The sequence below is a fragment of the Chenopodium quinoa genome, unplaced genomic scaffold (genome assembly GCF_001683475.1).
Source record: "Chenopodium quinoa cultivar QQ74 unplaced genomic scaffold, ASM168347v1, whole genome shotgun sequence".
NCBI classification, from domain to species: Eukaryota; Viridiplantae; Streptophyta; class Magnoliopsida; order Caryophyllales; family Amaranthaceae; genus Chenopodium; species Chenopodium quinoa.
In genome coordinates this window covers 2,621,503-2,639,275 of record NW_018742899.1, presented here as the reverse complement: position 1 = coordinate 2,639,275, position 17,773 = coordinate 2,621,503, and the positions used below count along the sequence as shown (strand labels likewise).

Genomic DNA, 17,773 nt, shown 5'->3' with positions numbered 1-17,773 from the left:
TCAACCTCATTCAATATATTTATCATGAATACTACATATTGTTGTTTTTTTAAGGGAGCTAGGTTGCGTGTTGAAAAATCTCAACACTAATCAACCTGTTTAATAAAACGTATCATGTCGTGTTGACCCATTTAATTAACTAATGTATCGTAAATCCTTAACACTAATCTAATTTTTTTCGGTGTTCGATTTGTGTCATATTGTCATATCGTGTCAACTTTTGCCGATTTTACCTTCAATGAGTGATTTTTTTTTTTTTTTTTTTTAGTGTTCCTTCTAAAGTTGTTAAATTTATCTTGATTCTTGATACATACTACCAAATTACCAATACCAAACATGTGTTCTCAATGCAATAGATTCGACGTACCATGTGCTAAATGTGATGACAAGTTGATAACCCTACTTTTTTGGAGCTAGTTATTACTTACTAAGTTACTAGTACTCTGATTGGGCCTACGTACAAAAATTTGTCTTTATTCTCTACATACTCTCTATATAAGAGAACTATAAAACATCCTTTACATATAATTCTTAAAACCATTTTAAACTCATCTCAAAATATTGCTACATACTTATCATAAATGGATACTCTTAACTTCCAAAAGAAAGAAGAAGAAGAAGAAGAACAAGATGAAGAAGAGTTCCTAGGCATAACGCAAAATTGCAAGGAGCTACTTTTATCCCTTCCTAAAGTTAAAGGATGGAGAACTCCAATGCTCTACCTTTTTCAAAGTTTTTGGTGTCAACCCAAAGAAATTCAAGCCATAATCTCAGCTCAAACCCACTTTGAAGCTCAAGATAGTGATGTGATCGTTGCCACTATTCCGAAATCCGGCACTACTTGGTTAAAAGCTCTTGTTTTCGCGGTAGTGAATCGACGTCGATTTGATGTCAACTCCATAGAACATCCCTTGCAAAAGTCTAACCCACATGACCTTGTACCATTCTTAGAATACAAGGTTTATGCAAATAACCAAGTTCCAAATTTATCAAATCTTGATTCTCCAAGACTTTTTGCATCTCATGTCCCTTACAATTCCTTGCCTAAAACCTTGATTAAGAACTCTAATTGCAAGGTTGTTTACATATGTAGGAACCCTTTTGACACTTTTGTGTCAATTTGGCATTTTATAAGTAAAATTAGGCCTACTAATCTTGGGCCTTTCTCATTAGAAGAGGCCTTTGATATGTATTGTATGGGTCAAGTAGGATATGGTCCATATTGGGATCATATGCTAGGTTACTGGGAAGAAAGTCTAAAATCACCTCAAAAGGTTATGTTTTTAAAGTACGAAGATTTGAAAGAAGATATTAATCTTCAAGTTATGAGATTAGCTGAATTTTTAGGTTGTCCATTTTCAGCACAAGAGGAGAGAGATCATGTTGTCGATGAGATTACAAAGTTGTGTAGTTTTCAAAATATGAAGAATTTTGAAGTTAACAAAGATGGAAAATCTATACTAAATTTTGATAACAAGGGCTTATTTAGGAAAGGTGAGGTGGGGGATTGGGTTAACCTTCTAAGTGAGGAAATGGTGGAAAGATTGAGTAAAATCATGGATGAAAAGTTGGCTGGTACTGGCTTGGAATTTCCAAACATATTCAAGTCTTAGTGTTTTATGGTTTATAATTTGTGAGTGTATCTTTTGAAAATTTCCTTAATATATGTTTGTAATATAAAGTACATAGGCTGTCTTCTCTAATGCCCTATTTCACCTTTATATGAACTAGTTTTGGGTTCAAAAGATGTCATGTATTGTTGATTTGATTTTGGAATTAATATTTTGACTCAAATGCCAATCTATTTTACTTATGGTTGTCATGATCTTAGTTACTTATATGCATTTCTCTCTCTTTAAAAATAATGTAGTACTTTATTAGTTTTAGTAGAAGTATAATAAATATTTATGCCTTTAACTAATTATATTCATAACACAATCCAACATCATTGGTTTTACCCCAAAATAAAAGAAAAAAAGAATGTTACGACGACTTTCTCTTCTTTTCTTCTCTCGCCAAGTGGAAAGGATAAGATCGAACTTAGTACATGTTTATCTAGTCATTTTTCGAATGACCCAGAACTTTTAATGATACGAAATTTAAAAAGCACATTGAAAAGTTTGAACAAACAAATGAGTAGCAAAAAAATAAAAAAAAAGGAAAAAAAATAAGAGCATGAGTGTGTAATGAACTGTCATTGAAATAATACGTGCTTCCCATAATGTCATTTGCCGTACTTTTTTAATCTTTAAGGGATAAATTAACAACAATTAGAAGCTAGACTAGCTTAACTTTATTCAATTCTTTTCCCCTTTGTTTATGAGGATACATTTGCTTCCATGTTTCAATAATTAATTTGACGTATTATTGTTTCATCCACCAAATTTCCACAAAAATGGAAGCCAAGGTTCTATTATTCAGCACAATCTTGATCTTTGCCTATGTCTCTTTTCCAGTCTATTCATGGGTAAGAATCAAAATTTTTGTTTGTTGTTAGATGATCTTTCTTGTTTTTGTTCTCTTTTGATTGATTTAGTTGATCACGATTCACGAGTTAGCAAATACTTGGTATTATTTAGTTGATCTTTAGGGTTGACAACATGCAAAAAAGATAAAGCAACAAGGGTAACAAAAGCAAGAAGTAGAGATAGAAAATACAACATTTTTTTCACGAAATTAAGACTAGCAATAACTTGTTATTATGATAAATATTGATAATTTAGTTACACTCCATAATCCAATCTAATTCAAAGTTGCAATAATTACTAACGTTGATCTATGTTAGTGGACTGGTTGAGGCCCGTGGATATGTTTTTATACTTTACACATTTAATTAACCTAAAATACGTAATTTGTTCAATTCTTTCAGGATGATGATGAATGCACCTACGTAATTTACGTGCAAACCGGCAATGCAAAAAGCGCAACAACGTATGCTAAAGTAAACCTTGAATTACGTGACAAATATTTCAATCGTTTAAACATCACAAACCTTCAATCTTGGGGGATTATGAGCAAGTATCATTACTATTTTAAAAGAGGAAATTTGGATACCTTTGCTGTGAAAGGCAAATGCTTAAAAGGTCCAATTTGTAGCATGACATTGAGTCATGATAACACCGGCGTATCTCCCGGTTGGTACGTGGACTATGTTGAAGTTACGTCTATTGCACCAAGTCGGGGTTGTCGAAAGATTAATTTTCCGGTTAATGCGTGGTTGGCCATCAATGAGCCACCGTTTGGTACCGCTAGTCGGGGTGTGTATTTGTGTGATGATATTATTGGTGATGATGGTAAATGCTCCTAGCTAGAAGATTTTGATCCTCTAACTTGGTTATGCTACAATTAATATAACTTGTAGTGCATTATTGCTTAGTTATTGATTGAGTTTTACCCTTTGGCTGTTATTGGAATGTGAGATGAAAATGAGAAATTTGTTGTCTTGGGATATTTTTCTATTTCAAGTGACTAGATTAATTTGGTTATTTGACACGCATAGTAATTTTCACTGTTTATAACTCTTTATGTTCAATTTAATTTGTTACATTTTTGAATCCTCAATTTGAAGAGAGAAAATTTTACATATAGAAGATCTATAACCAATAATTAATTTATAATTTATGAGCTTTTATCTAAGAACTTGCTAGATCAGATCTTGTTGTGTAGTTTTAAAATATCAACTCTTTTTATATATATTTTTTAATAAAGTGTTGTTAAAATATATATAAATGATGGATCTTATGAAATCAATTTACTAAAAACAAAACACGATTTTACCATACTTTATAAAATTATATCCTTATGAAAAACTATTCACCCTTATAATATGGGGCCGACCAAGGGCACAGAAATACCTCGCAAGATTCTAAAAATTTCGAAATGCCAGAAATTAGAATTCTTAGCGTTGGTGCTCGCTCCCTAAAGCCATTGACCATCAGTAATGGAGGAGAAATTACTAAAGGTGAGACAATAAAAGCAGGGGACTATTAAATTTTCTGGCTATAAGAGTTTATAGAAAAAATTCAGTTTAATAATCCCAACTTCGAGTGATTTACTTTTAAAATTCCAACGTTGATGTGTTTTTTTAAAAACTATGTGTTAGCATGTGATTGCTCTAAATTTTTTTTTATTTAAAAAAAAATAAAATAAAACCCATCCCAGCCACCCCCTCTTCCCCCCACCGTGAAACCCTAGCCCATCCCTAACCCCACTGGAAACCGACCGGCCGCCCCCCTCGTCCCTCCCCTGACCCCCCAAAACCATCCCTCCCTTCCCCCACCCTCGAAAACAATCCCCCTTCCTTTCCCCACTGCCAACATCGCCTGCCAAGCCGAAACGACCGGTTTGGGGGATGGGAAAGGGAGGAGGGACGGTTTCATAACACAACATTTGATAAACAAATGATAGAATAAGTGAGAATAAAGGGAATTTCATAACACAACATTTGATAAAAAATTCCTATCAAATATAATTCCCTACGCACGTAAGAAACTGTATTTGTACATGAATTAATGGAAATCAAATAGACGGTAAATTCACTAATAAATCTGAAAAATTAGAATCTGTATTGAAAATCCAACTTAACGGAACTACCCAACAAACAAATAATACAAAAGGCTCACAATTTGTACAAAAAACCCTCTAAAATAACACAAGTTATGAGGGTAGTTTAAACAGACTATAAATTACTTGAAAAAAAATTAAAAAAGAGACTAGAATTAGCAGTGTATCTTGGTCACACTGTTGCTTAATGTATAAACAAGGTTGAAACTTTTAAGCTTTGACAAGCTTCTAGAAGGGTAGAATCAATATGATTGTCACCGAAAATATTTGCCAAACTCTGCTTGAATGAATGTCTGAACTTGGAGAGGCTTTCTGCAGCTCTAGAAGGGTAGGACCAATATGTTTGTCACCTGATATACGAAGGTATGTGCAATGCTATTAGGCTAAAGATTTTATATGCCATTGTTTTTTAGTCCAAACGCGCAATAAAATAAAGTGCTAGATCACCAGCTGAATCAATCATTCTATCAACATATGGGAAAACATGATAAATAAGTGAACATAAAAACAGAAGTTTATTGTAAAAAGATGAGAAAGCATTTACTCATAATTCATTGTCCAAAAAAATGCAAAATGATAAAACCTGAAAATCATAGAATACCTAAATGCCTATAAACCATCTACTATCAGTATGCAGAAGCCAACTCCATTGTCCTTCATTCCGTAACAGATAATAGTACGCAATGCCACTGAATTTTTCATCCTTCATGTATAGCTTCTCGCATAAGCAATCCGAACATCTCATGTAGTCTTCTCAAGAAATGTCAATAGTTAGAATGTGGATGTGTTGCAATTAAGTTTTAAGTAATGTTACATAAGATTTGATGATCTTTCAAACGAATAGTTAGGCTTATCGGTTCAGGGGCGTAACCCACATGATTCAGAAGTGCCTGGCTCATACAAGGGGAGAAAAACACCTTAACAGTGTCAAAATTTTGCTGGTTCAAGATAAGTACAGTATACTGTAACAAGAAGGTGAAATCAATTCATAATGTTCTTCCTCTTTTCTAATCTGAACACTCATCTGATCCATAATTTCAAAACTGCTATACATGATCAGTTTCTATTCCAGCTCATATACCCTAGGGGCCAAGACCAACTGAGAATTGTCAAGTTTTCGAATATAAACAGCAAATATCACATGTAATTTCTCCTAGAAAACACAGCAGATTTCAATATTAGTTGTAAAGCCAAAATGATCAACACATACAAGCAGTATACAGCTTAAGCCTCCTGCTACAGATTTCACAAAGTAAAAAAAGCAAAAACATCATAAAGATCACAAATGACAAAGTAGCCTCAAAGGCTCACACAGCAATGTATATAATAATATTTAAATGGATGCCACACATGGAGATAGATGAAGCATTCCTATTTCTCAATCACGAGCATGCAACAATAAAAGAAAGGCCAACAATTCCATTCTATTTCCCTACCAAGTGATAGCAAGCAGTAGTTTTAAACTTGTAGTTGGAATATCTCTGATTGTATTCACGCTCTTTTGAAACCAGATGTGGCAAGTTTGTCTTCCATTATTCAATTTGAGCCTCGCAAGAACTTCTTCATCTTCCAATTGAGCAAGTATTCTAAATATAAGCAAAGCAGCTACAATCATTAGTTTGAGCCGAAAAAACAAAAGATAATCAAATTAAAAAAACAGAACATGCTTCTTAAAAAATTAATGTGCATTTCCCACATAATTAAACACCAAAAACATCCTATTTCTAACCCCCAAACTCCTAATAAGCAATCATCACCCCCATTCTACATTCTCCGAAATTCCCACCCAAATCATAATCAATAATTCTTAGAAAACGCATAAAATCTACATTATTTCAGCAGTAAATCAACACACATCCAAAGTCGAAAACACATCAAAATCTACCCCCGATTCCTTCCCAAAATATAAATAAATAAAGACTACCAGACACTTCAGATGGAAATGTAACAGGATATCAATATTAATGAATTGAATTTAAGCCTCTAAATATATACCTGTTACATGAGTTTCATCAATGTGATTTGTTTAAGCCTCTAACAGGATATCAACTCATGTAACACACGACAGATTAACAGATTTGAAGCCTCTAAATATATACCTCCAAGTTCTTTAAAATGAACATCAAACGCAATTAACAGAGAGAATTTAACTACAATAAAAAATAAAAAAAATAAAAAGGAAATTTAAAGTCTTCTGTCGGCGCTGCAGTAGCTGGCTTTCGGCCTGCCCGCGGCGGCAACGGCAGTGAAAGGACATGTCAGTTGGGGTCGGGTAATGAATTATTTCATGGTAAGATGTTACCATCATTTATCAAAAAAAGACAATACTTGTATATATGATGCTTCTTGGTACTATAGCACTGTATGTTGGCCAGAGTGTTACTTAATTTAATGGAACTTTCTAGCTTTAACAAGCTTCTACTTGGTACAATACTTGTTCATGTGCAGAAAACCCTCACAATTGAGAAGGGCTTTAGCATATTATAGGTTGATACAATACTTGTTTGATACCACTGTGACTTGTTCTTTTTAATGCTTCTTTAGCTAAAGGACAAGGCTTGGGCCTTTACTGTTAGAGAAAATGGTTGATAAGAAGTAATTACCAAATTAAAGAACAATTAAGAATCCGATCGTTTTAGTGACTCAATCAAGTAAATTTATTATCTGGAATCTGATTAAACACTTGCAGACATTGAAATCGGTCCAAAGTAACTTGCCTAACCAAAGCACGAGAGCTGCCACAAACTCGTGCAGATGTCTAATGCCAGTATGCCACCATATAATATATGTTGCTTCGTACTATAACTGTGTATCTTGCTCACCCAATTGCTTTTATTTGATATGTCTGTGGTGTAACTAAGAGATTATGCCGGGGTTGTATTTATCTGCAAATTACATGCCACCTCTGTAATCCTTGAATGAAAGTCAACAACTAGATTGAGCGATGGAGCGCCTGATAATTAAAATTACGAGCAATTTTAATAGGGGATTTTTATTTTTTACGTTACTTTCCAGTTTTCTTGTGTATACTTGCAACTCAAGTGCTAGCTAGATCATCAGGAGAAATTACTCTAGGAGAGATTGAAATGACAAAAAATAAATATTCTTAGCACTAGTGCTTCCTAAAGCTATTGATCGTCAATAGTATAGTGGAAATTACTAAACGTGTCGAGCAAAAGCAGAAATCCTGGTTGCTATTGAACAACAACCAGATGAAAAGTCAAAAACAGATGAAATGCATATACATTGACAGTGAAAAGCAAATCCTCAATTTATGTCTCTCTAGTAATAAAAGGCGCATCTTGATGACTTGTCTCTGAATCAAAAATGAAAAATGCCAACAATTTAAAGCAATAACAAACCTTGAAGTTGTAACATATAGAGTGGTCTCAAGTATATTGGCTAAACAAAGTTGCTATCAAGCTCAAACAGAGAAATGCCAATTTATGCTTATCTGATGCTTCTTGGTACTATAGCGTAACTAAAACACTCTGCCCGGGATCTGATCACTTTGCAACTATGAAATGACATTAATCCTTGGATAAATGTCTGAACGTGGACAAATTTTCTGCAGCTCTAGAAGTGTAGAACCAATGATGTTTGTCACCTGATATAAGAGAGTATGTGCAATGCTATTAGGCAAAGGATTATATGCTATTGCTTCTAGCTTTCTACAAGTTTCTAGTGCAAACATGAGATGAAAAATTGTACAAATCATCTCATTGCTTAAAAGAATAAAAAAAAAAAAAAAGATGATACTTGAAAATTATAAAATACCTCGTTGACTATAAATCACCTACTAGCAGTATGTAGAAGTCAAATTCATTGCCCTTCCCTTACAGATACTCCGCAATAGGTTAATACAATACTTTGTTTGGTGCAGCTGTGAAATTTTCATCCTTAATGTATATCTTCTATTATAGTCATTGGCTACGAGTCTATGACTGATGATTAACTATAATAGCATAAAAAGGAGTAAAATTTACAACTTTGAAAGTGATTGTTTATTTTACAAAAGTTTACACAGTACATGACACAGAAGAAGTATCTTCTTACCAGTTATAAAAAGTGAAGAGCATACAATATCAGCAAAAATGAGTTTTTTTTTTTTTTTTTTTTTTTTTTTTGAACTATGCAAGAATGAGTATCGACAAAGTTAAGTGAACTAACAAGCATTATTCATGGAATACTAAGTTGGATACATGAATTAACACTACATTTCAGTTGGTGCTGAATAACTCAAAAGATTTTCGGAGGTTGAAATCATCAGTAGCCGAAAAAATGGGTAATGGTAGGAAAACAAACGGAACCAGCAGGAAGTTTTATCAACAGAGCAAAGAAAGAAGAGTATTAGTACTTAATAAGCTATGAGTGATTATACATCAGAATATACTAGTTTGGGATGATCAAGACAATGAATTAGCCAAGAGATTTTTGTAATTTGAGATAACTCTGCAATAACACATGCCTAAAGAAGAAAACCTGGTTGTTATTGAACTACTAGAAGTCAAGAACAGATGAATGGCACTTTAATTGTGATTAAAAAAAAATCCTTTAATTTTCTGGTAGACTGAAGAATATGTTACTCGAGTCCTTGAGGTATCCTTTAAACTAGAAGTACGGAATTGAAAGAGCAAAGGAATAAGTTCAGCAATAGAAGTTAGACACGAATAATGACAAGATAGCCAAAGAAATAACCCCAAAAATCTAAACCATAAACACATGCCATGAGTTGAAATTTCTATCAGGTAACGCAGTTTTTCAGATCACCATCAGCAGCACTAGAAATTACATCTTAAATTAAAAATAAATTGAAAGCAAAGGCAAGCTTAATTTTTTAGTACCTTAAAATTGTAGATGTTACTACTGTTAGGCTTTTCAGTTGCATGAGTTCTTAGCACCATAATATGAGCAAACAGTTGCATTTGAAGGTCATGTACCTGCTATAACAATATATATCAGAACATTGCACATTTATTCTATAATAACAGCTTCAAGATAGTAAAAATATTATTATTTGTATTTCATCTGAAAAGGTAAATTTGTAACAATCAAGTTAAATACATAGAAAAGGTATCTACAACTACAATATCCATTAGTTTCCACAATGACACAAAATTGAAATCTGATTTGAAGTTAAATTGTAGTATGTCATGAAAGATATGTAAATATGTACACCTAATTAGTTGATCAAGTTTTCCCTCCCGCGATTACTATTTGCAATATTTAGGAAAAGCAACATCGTGATAATGTTCCTTCACTTTTCTAGAACTCTATACTAATTATCTGTTTGAGAATGCATAATACAAGGGGAAATTCCCTGTTTCTCATATTGAGAAACGAAATTTGTTTCTCACATGGCATTTTCGTGAATAAATCAACAACTTTTTCATTATTGTGGGCTCCACAATTGAATAAAGTTGAATAAAGTTGTTGGTTTATTTACGAAAATGTCATGTGAGAAACAAATTATATTTCTCACTATGAGAAACTGGGGCATCCCCACTAAAAGTAGGCAAAAAGGTCAGGCAATATAAATGTACTAATGTTCTGGTCTATAGATGTTACATGGTCTTAGAATTCCTAAACAAAGTATCGCTTAACGAATACAACAACCAAGTTTCAACAGCATGTAATTATGCTGAAATATCAAGATCAGCTAGTTTATGTATCAATTAAGCCAGTGCACGGAAAACCTGAAAATAATAATCAGCTAAAGAATATGTCCTTAAAAGAAAATACCTTTATATATCTAAATTTACAGATCCATTGCATAAAAAATTTGTTATTCCCAATAAAAAAAAAAAGAAAAAAGAAAAAAACAATTAAAATATATTCTATGACTGAATGATTGATTAAACTCAAAACTGACAACAATTGTAACATAAAACGCATATACAATTAGCTTGAATTATGATTTTTTGCTTGAGTGAAGTTTTATTGATTTCTAGGATTGGTGTGTTTTAAGAAAAACCTTCATATATCAATGAGTGAATGATTGGTTAGAATTAGACTGAAAAGAGACAAAAATTGCAAAGTAAAATGCATAAATTAGCCTGAGAAGGTTGAATTCATGCTAACCAGTTTATAATCTGTTGTTTGAGTGAAGTTCCATTGATTGTTGAGTGTTGTATCAACAAGCTGTCAGAAGTGAAATATATGAAAATGTAAGTAAATGTAAAAAATGAAACATGTATGCTAATGTAAAACTTACTTGTTTCGGCTGAGCTTGGTAGACTTCCACACAGAGGCACCGAGTATCGTCCATTCTTTGTTTCTATAAGGCCATCGGGATCACTTGTCAATTGTTGTTCTATCATATCACACTCTTTAATTTGGACACGAATGTGTGGAGGAAGGCCATTGTCACCAAAGGATTCCAATTTGGGGCAAGAATTGATATCCATATAGCGTAGTCTGGGAAGAGTGGAACAACATATTGTTTTCAAATTTTGAAAACTCTTGATAGTTAACCGAAACAAGGAAGAGGGAAAGTCAGGATAGCTAATGGACTCTAGTGTATCAACACAGCTGCCTACATTTTCAAGTATTAGAAATTCAAGAGAAGTAAGAAGGTGCAATCCCCACTCTTTTATTGGTTTGTCTATCTTGGTTCCTCTGATTTCCAGATCCGTTAGGTTTGTGGGTAAACCTCCTTCGGGAAAGTTGTGTAATTCTGGGCAATCATCAACAGAAAGAATAGTGAGGTTTGGAAGGGTGTTGCCATTGAATGATATGGTTTTAAAATTTTGGAAACTCTTGATTGCTAACCAAGACAAGGAAGAATGGAGAGAAAGGTGTTGGTACGGAATACACTCTACTGAGTCTGTGGAGCTGCCTACATTTTTTGGCATAAGAATGTCATGGTAATGAAGGAGTTGCAATTCCCACTCTGATACAGCCTGCTTTATGTTCACTTCTACAATTTTAAGTGATGTCAGGTTTCTGGGTAAACCACCTTCTGCTAAGCTATGGATTTTAGGGCAATTTTTAATTATTAACCTCTGGAGGGAGGTAATATTGTGCAATTCACCAGGAAGCTTTTCCATATTTTCGCATTCATTTAAGCGAAGACGTTGTAAAGCTGGGAGAAGCAGGCTTTGCTGTAATGATATTAGACTTGGGCATCTTTGTATACTCAATTCGGTGAGAAGAGGAAGTTCCAATGCAGCCTTCGAGGAGACTCCTATGCTTTCTTCACTCCTTAGGCCTTTCTCATTGTCACTTCCACGAGACAACTTCGTAGATTGTTCATCAAATTCTACATACCCTAGTTTCTCGCAATTATCAATACTCAGCGATTTTAGAGTCAAGGGAATTTGACCAATAGAGACCATAGATTTGCACTCTTTAACAATGACTTTCTCAAGATGAGAAGTTGAGGAAGACGAATTCTTCAATTCCAAGGATTGTAGCTGCTCGACTCCATAGATTTCCAACCTTCTAATAGAAGGCAAATGAGGAGGTAGATCACCTTGTAATGACGGACAATCAATAATAGAGAGCTCTTCAAGGTTGGGGAATGCCTTGTTGTTGTCAACTACTGGGTGCACCCATTTCTCCCAGGATTTCACACTCCAAACACCTAGAGACTTCAAAGATGGAAAAGTAAGAGTTGAGCAATTCCCATAAAATTCAAGACCAACCTCCTTAATACCATTCATATCATAAATCAGAAGACTCTTCAATGAGGGTAGATTCCCCAATGGAGGCAACCATTCGCATTTGTGACACTTTTTCAACTGTATGTCCACCATATTAATGAAAGAGGAATCTCCCAACCAACTTGGGAATGTCAGGCCCATGTACCCATCCAACTCACACTCTTTGATGGAAGTGTGAGGCCGCAACTTCTCAAGCACATCTCTCCTTGTCTTGTCATCGACCTCATCACTACAAGTTCCCCATTCTAAACTCAACCCATCTAGATGCTCTTTCTTACACAACTGGGCTTCCTCTGCGTCCTCAACCTCTGTCACATTTTCTAGCCCGGATTTGATTATTAATCTTCCACGGAGCTGATTCAACTTCCCCAACTCCCTTATCTTGGACCCACCTCCACCTGCCAACACAAATGTTTCCAGAGTCTGCAAGTTTGTTAATTTCCCGATTCCAAGCGGCATCTCCTTTAAAAAGGAATCATTAATATACAAATGGCGAAGTTTCCCAAGCGATTCAATACATGGAACCTTCTCAAGATCAAAACATCTTTTCAAGCAAAGTGTTTGGAGATTCCAAAGATCGTTGATTGAAAGTGGCAACTCTTTTATTCTTCTAAATTCGAGACTAAGGTAGCGCAAGTGCTTTAAATCACCAATACATTCTGGCAAAGCTTCAATTTCATCCGAATATAGAAATAGAGTGCGTATGTAACGGATTTTGTTGAAGAAATCAGAATAGTCCATTTTCAAACCATATTTGCATAGTAAAGTACGCAACTGAGAAGCCATAATTTGATTTCCCAAGGTTTGAACATGCTTGGTGATAAACAAATGGCGAGTTCTTCTGAAATCCATTTGTGTATCCGTGCCATCCAGTATGTTGCATAGGTTACCTGCAGCAAATTGAGCCACATCATGGATGAGGTCATGCATGATGAACATTCCATGTCCATATGGACTTTTTTCAAATAATGACCTTGATACCAAATCATTGAAGTAATCATGGCCTATATCTTCCATTCTTTCATTTGTTGTGTTGTCTGGTAGGAAGCCCTGAGCCATCCACAGTCGGATAATCTCCATCTCCTTGAATTGGTAATCTTTAGGAAATACGGAACAATAAGCAAATAAACACTTCAGAAGAGAAGGCAGATGATGATAACTCAACCATAGAACAGGCAAAACTTCACACGTCTTGCTCCAAATATTGCTATCTATTATCCTTTGGCGCTGACTCTTCTCCACCGTCTTTCGTAGCAGACCACCAAGAGCTTTTGCAGCCAAAGGCAATCCATCGCATTTGCGGATAATATCATCCCGCCTCTCAGCAAGGTCTGAATGCATAGTATTAACATGCTGCTGAAATATACTCCAACAATACTCACCAGACAAACGTTCTAAATGGATGATGGTGTTGGGACAAAGATTATTCATCACCCTTGCAGTGACCTCCTTTCTGGTTGTGACGATGACTCTGCTTCCTCGTGGTGCACCAAGAAAAGGTATTTGTAGCTGGTTCCACTCCTCATAATTCTCACTCCAAACATCATCAAGAACAATTAAGAATTTATTGTCCTTTAGCACTTGCTGCAATTTTTCTTGTGCTTGATTCAGGTTGCTACAATCAAAATTGCCTTGGGTGGCCGAGTTGATGATATCGTTTGTTATGCGTTTGGCATCAAACACGTCTGATATGCACACCCATGCCTTAAGAGCAAAGTGAGTCTTCACCTCCTTATCATTGTAGACATACTGAGCAAGAGTAGTCTTCCCAATGCCTCCCATTCCAACGATAGGGATCACGACATAATTCTCATAACTTGGTTTATCTTCCAACAATTGACAGATGATATCTTTTTTCCTACCATTCCTCCCGTAAACATGAGGCTCACTTATCAAAGAAGAGGTCTCTGGCGTCTTTCGTTGCTGCACCTCTACTGCGTATGTTGGTAGCCTCAAGTTGTTGGATATGAGACCCAAAGTCGGAACCCGGGTTTGAATCTTGTTCAAGGCATTACTTATCTCAGCAATCCTTGATGAAAAGTCTGGACCAGAGTATCCGATTTGCCGGGTAGTACTACATCCACACGCCAAAACACTGCCAACCTGATTGATGCAAATGATGCGTTTAGACAATGCTAAAATTCTATAACTAATTTATTCAAGAAAAAAAGCAAATCGACTATTAAAACTAAACTTGTATTAAAATATGATAGAAATCCTTTGTTTTCTATGCATAAACAAATTATTTACTCTCTCCATGTTTATTTTTTAGTTTATATACTTTTCTATTTCACGGAAACCAAAAATCTGTACTAATATTTAATAGCAAGAATTTTTGCAAACAATATACATTGACACGTGTCTCACTCTTATTGTTACACTTTCATTTTTATTTTTTTCATTTAATTTTTTGTTCTTTCATTTTCAGAATCTTATTTCACTTAAATGTCACTTGTATTTTGTGATCCTCTTCACCTACATGAAGTTAGTTTCTTTCAAAAATATAATTAATTGTTCACTTACGTCTCTTGGTTCTATCAATTTCTTATATAGCAGAAGATAGTTGAGTCAAATATTATAAACACCTCTTTATATATCTTTTAACGTGGAAAAATAAAAAATTGAAAAATATTAAACAACATCACTAATTTTACTACTAATCTTTCATTATTTTGCTAATATCTTTGTATTGATAGACATATTTGGCTTAATTCCAATTAAAGAGCAATATCAATATACAATTGAACAACATGTCATATTCCCTCCGTATCTAATAAGTGTTACACTCACTAAACGCGGCTATATTTTAATAAGTGTTACACTCACTAAGTGCGGTTATATTTTAATAAGTGTTATACTTCTTTTTTTTTGACAAAAAATTACGTTTTTAATATTATATATTTATCTTTTCATGGTCCCGATCTAAACCCATTTCTACTTCTTTTTTTTTAGAAAAAATACAATTTAATAATCCTAACTTTGCCAAATTTACTTAAAATAATCCAACTATCAATTATTTTGCAATAATCCTAATTATCACCAGAGTTTTTTTGTACAATCCCAAACTGGTAAAAAAAAGTCAACTACCCTTTACTCTAGATTACCTAACACGTGTCAACACGTTATTAGTCCAAAAATTAAATAAAAAATAAAAGGAAAATGAAAGGGAAAAAAAAAAAGAAAAAAAAATTAAAAATCTAAACATCCAGCCACATAAGCACCAGTGGTGGCCCTTGCCGGATTTTTCCACCAAACCACTCTAACACCTAAAATCTGTCCCCCCACCTCAACCACACCTTAGAAACCGCACCGCCCTTCCAACGCCGCCACGATACCATTCCTATCCCCAACCCAAACCCCAAAATAGACCCCCTCCCTTCCTACACCACTGAAATCGGCATCCCCTCCCTTCCCATACCACCGAAACCAGCCCTCCCTCCTTTCCCCCAACCCAGAAACTGACTCCCTCCCTTCCCCCACCTTCAAACTAGGTCCCAACGGCTACGATTTCGGGGCTAGCTAGGTTGCAGTGGGGTAGTCTTGCGGGATGGGGGAAGGGAGGAACGAGAAATGGTGGTGGGCGCCGGAAATCTGAGTTGGAAATTCGGCTGGGCTGGGGAGGTCGTGGCCACCGGTTGTGGTCATGGCAGGCTTGGTGTTTTGAATATTTATTTTTTTAAAATCTTCTTTTCTTAAACAAGCGACACGTGGCATTTTTTTTTTTTTTTTTAAGTTGATGTTATTGTAGAATAATCAAAGGTTGGGATATTTAAAGTAAATTGGGCAAATTCGAAATTATTGAAGTGTATTTTTTTTTTTTTATTATTACTCCAATATTATATTTTTCCTCTCACATTTATTGCTTTTCAATAAATTATTAAGCATTAACCCCATTATATTTCATTTACAATTTTTTAATACTCCAACTACCCTCACTTATCTCTTATTTTTATAAAGTTAATTAAATTACTTAAAGCTACGTATCGTTCGATCCGAAGTCTAATAAGACCCATATATTCCGTAACTAAGTATTATTAGTTCACCTCCATTTTTTTTTTTTTTAAAAAGTGAGCTTAATAAAACATAGTTCACTTTATTTTTAGTTCATCTTTTTTTTTTTTCTTTTTTCATAAAAAATATAAATCTAGATGAGATCATCGTATTATATGCGATTTTCATTGCTAAATATCTTTAATTTTGAAAGTTATCAATTAATAAAATACACTCTTACGAATATAACAAGACCTCCACTTAATACAATTTTTATTTAGATAAAATGAGACAATCAGATCAGATCAGCAACTATAAATTGAATTAAAAAAGCTCTAAATCACAAAATGAAGTCAAAGTGGGTTAACACAGTCAAAACATGTTAGCCCGCTAAAAGAAGTGGATTAAGTTTAATTTATGCACATTATTTAGCACTACTATATCCTACTCTACATGTATCTACAAAAGTGTACGAGTAACACTTTGAATTAAAGAGCAAATATATACTTTAGAAAATGCAATGGAAAAGTCGATAGAAATAGAAGTACAAACCATATTATGGAAGGAAGTTGAAAGACATCCACGAGCATTCTTCTTGAAATGATGAGCATCAAAATCACCATTATTACCCTGATTCATTTTCAAGGCTTCAAGGGCAAAGTCGTCCAAAAGATCCTCCAAATCAAAAGCCAAATCTTGAAGGTTCTCCAGCCATAATCTGATTGCAGCTCCGTGTTGCTCATCACATTGCTTCCGTTCAGCATCGCTCAACACCGCTTCAATCATCTCCAGCTCATTCTTCCAATCTTCGATATTGATTTTATTTTTAGAATTCTTTCCTTTGTTGAGCAGCTTCATGAACTGCTTCACTCCTTCGGACACCAGTTTATCCAACACTTCTTTAAACATTGCTGAAACTACCATCTCTACAACTGCCATACTTGCTTTTCTTCTTTTCTTTCTTTTTTTTTTTTTTTTTTTTTTTTTTTTTTTTTTTTGAGAAATCAAGTTAAAAACAGCAGAAAGATAATATAGATGAGAATAGTTGGAAATACAGAAAACGTGTGATCGTGAATGAAATGTGGAAAGAAGTGGATAAGTGAATTATTATTTGATGTAAAATGTGGGTACTCACAAGGGCCAATTACTTGTATTACTTTATGTACGAGTATCTTGGAAAAATTTCCAAAGTAAGCGTGTATTTAAAAACAATTTTTTAAATTAGACGCGTGGCAAAACTATTTATCAAATTAAGCTTTCAGGGTAAAACGCCAATTAGGCTGGCGTTTTTGTCCTGGCCATTTTTTTAAGAAAAATTCAATGTAGGCAAAAGCGCCATCCAAGGTGGCGTTTTTATCCTGACTGAAATTTTAAAAAAAAATTGGCCAAGGTAAAAACGCCAGCCTGGTTGGCGTTTTACTCTCAGCCATAAAGCGCCAGCCTGGTTGGCGTTTTTCCTACAACACCCAGTCTGCAAACTGCAGGCGCCACACCAGCCACAAACACAGCAGCAACAGCATCAACAACAACAATAAAAGCAACAACAACAACAATAA

At 34.5% G+C, this 17,773-nt stretch overlaps 3 protein-coding genes across 6 annotated transcripts; 2 read left to right on the top strand and 1 right to left on the bottom strand.

Moving 5' to 3' along the window:
• Positions 1–506: 506 nt before the first annotated feature.
• LOC110727000 (cytosolic sulfotransferase 15-like) lies at positions 507–1,783 on the top strand. Its single transcript, XM_021906536.1, has one exon. The coding sequence runs from the start codon at positions 582–584 to the stop codon at positions 1,611–1,613; it is 1,032 nt and encodes a 343-aa protein (XP_021762228.1). The 5' UTR covers positions 507–581; the 3' UTR covers positions 1,614–1,783.
• A 315-nt stretch (positions 1,784–2,098) lies between these two features.
• Positions 2,099–3,485, top strand: LOC110726999 (PLAT domain-containing protein 3-like). The gene is made up of 2 exons (XM_021906534.1): positions 2,099–2,467; positions 2,870–3,485. The coding sequence occupies exons 1-2, from the start codon at positions 2,396–2,398 to the stop codon at positions 3,305–3,307; spliced, it is 510 nt and encodes a 169-aa protein (XP_021762226.1). The 5' UTR covers positions 2,099–2,395; the 3' UTR covers positions 3,308–3,485.
• Positions 3,486–7,734: 4,249 nt separating this feature from the next.
• Positions 7,735–17,317, bottom strand: LOC110727145 (putative disease resistance RPP13-like protein 1). 4 transcript variants are annotated; one of them, XM_021906698.1, is made up of 6 exons: positions 16,770–17,317; positions 10,778–14,330; positions 10,645–10,704; positions 9,408–9,506; positions 8,341–8,518; positions 7,735–8,170 (listed from the first exon to the last, which is right to left on the bottom strand). In XM_021906698.1, exons 1-3 carry the CDS (start codon positions 17,154–17,156, stop codon positions 10,697–10,699), a joined length of 3,948 nt encoding a protein of 1,315 aa, XP_021762390.1. In that variant the 5' UTR covers positions 17,157–17,317; the 3' UTR covers positions 7,735–8,170; positions 8,341–8,518; positions 9,408–9,506; positions 10,645–10,696. The 4 variants fall into 4 exon arrangements, with proteins under 4 accessions (XP_021762390.1, XP_021762388.1, XP_021762389.1 ...); XM_021906696.1 differs by lacking the exon at positions 8,341–8,518; XM_021906697.1 differs by lacking the exon at positions 8,341–8,518 and having other exon boundaries at positions 9,408–9,503.
• Between the last annotated feature and the right edge of the window lie 456 nt (positions 17,318–17,773).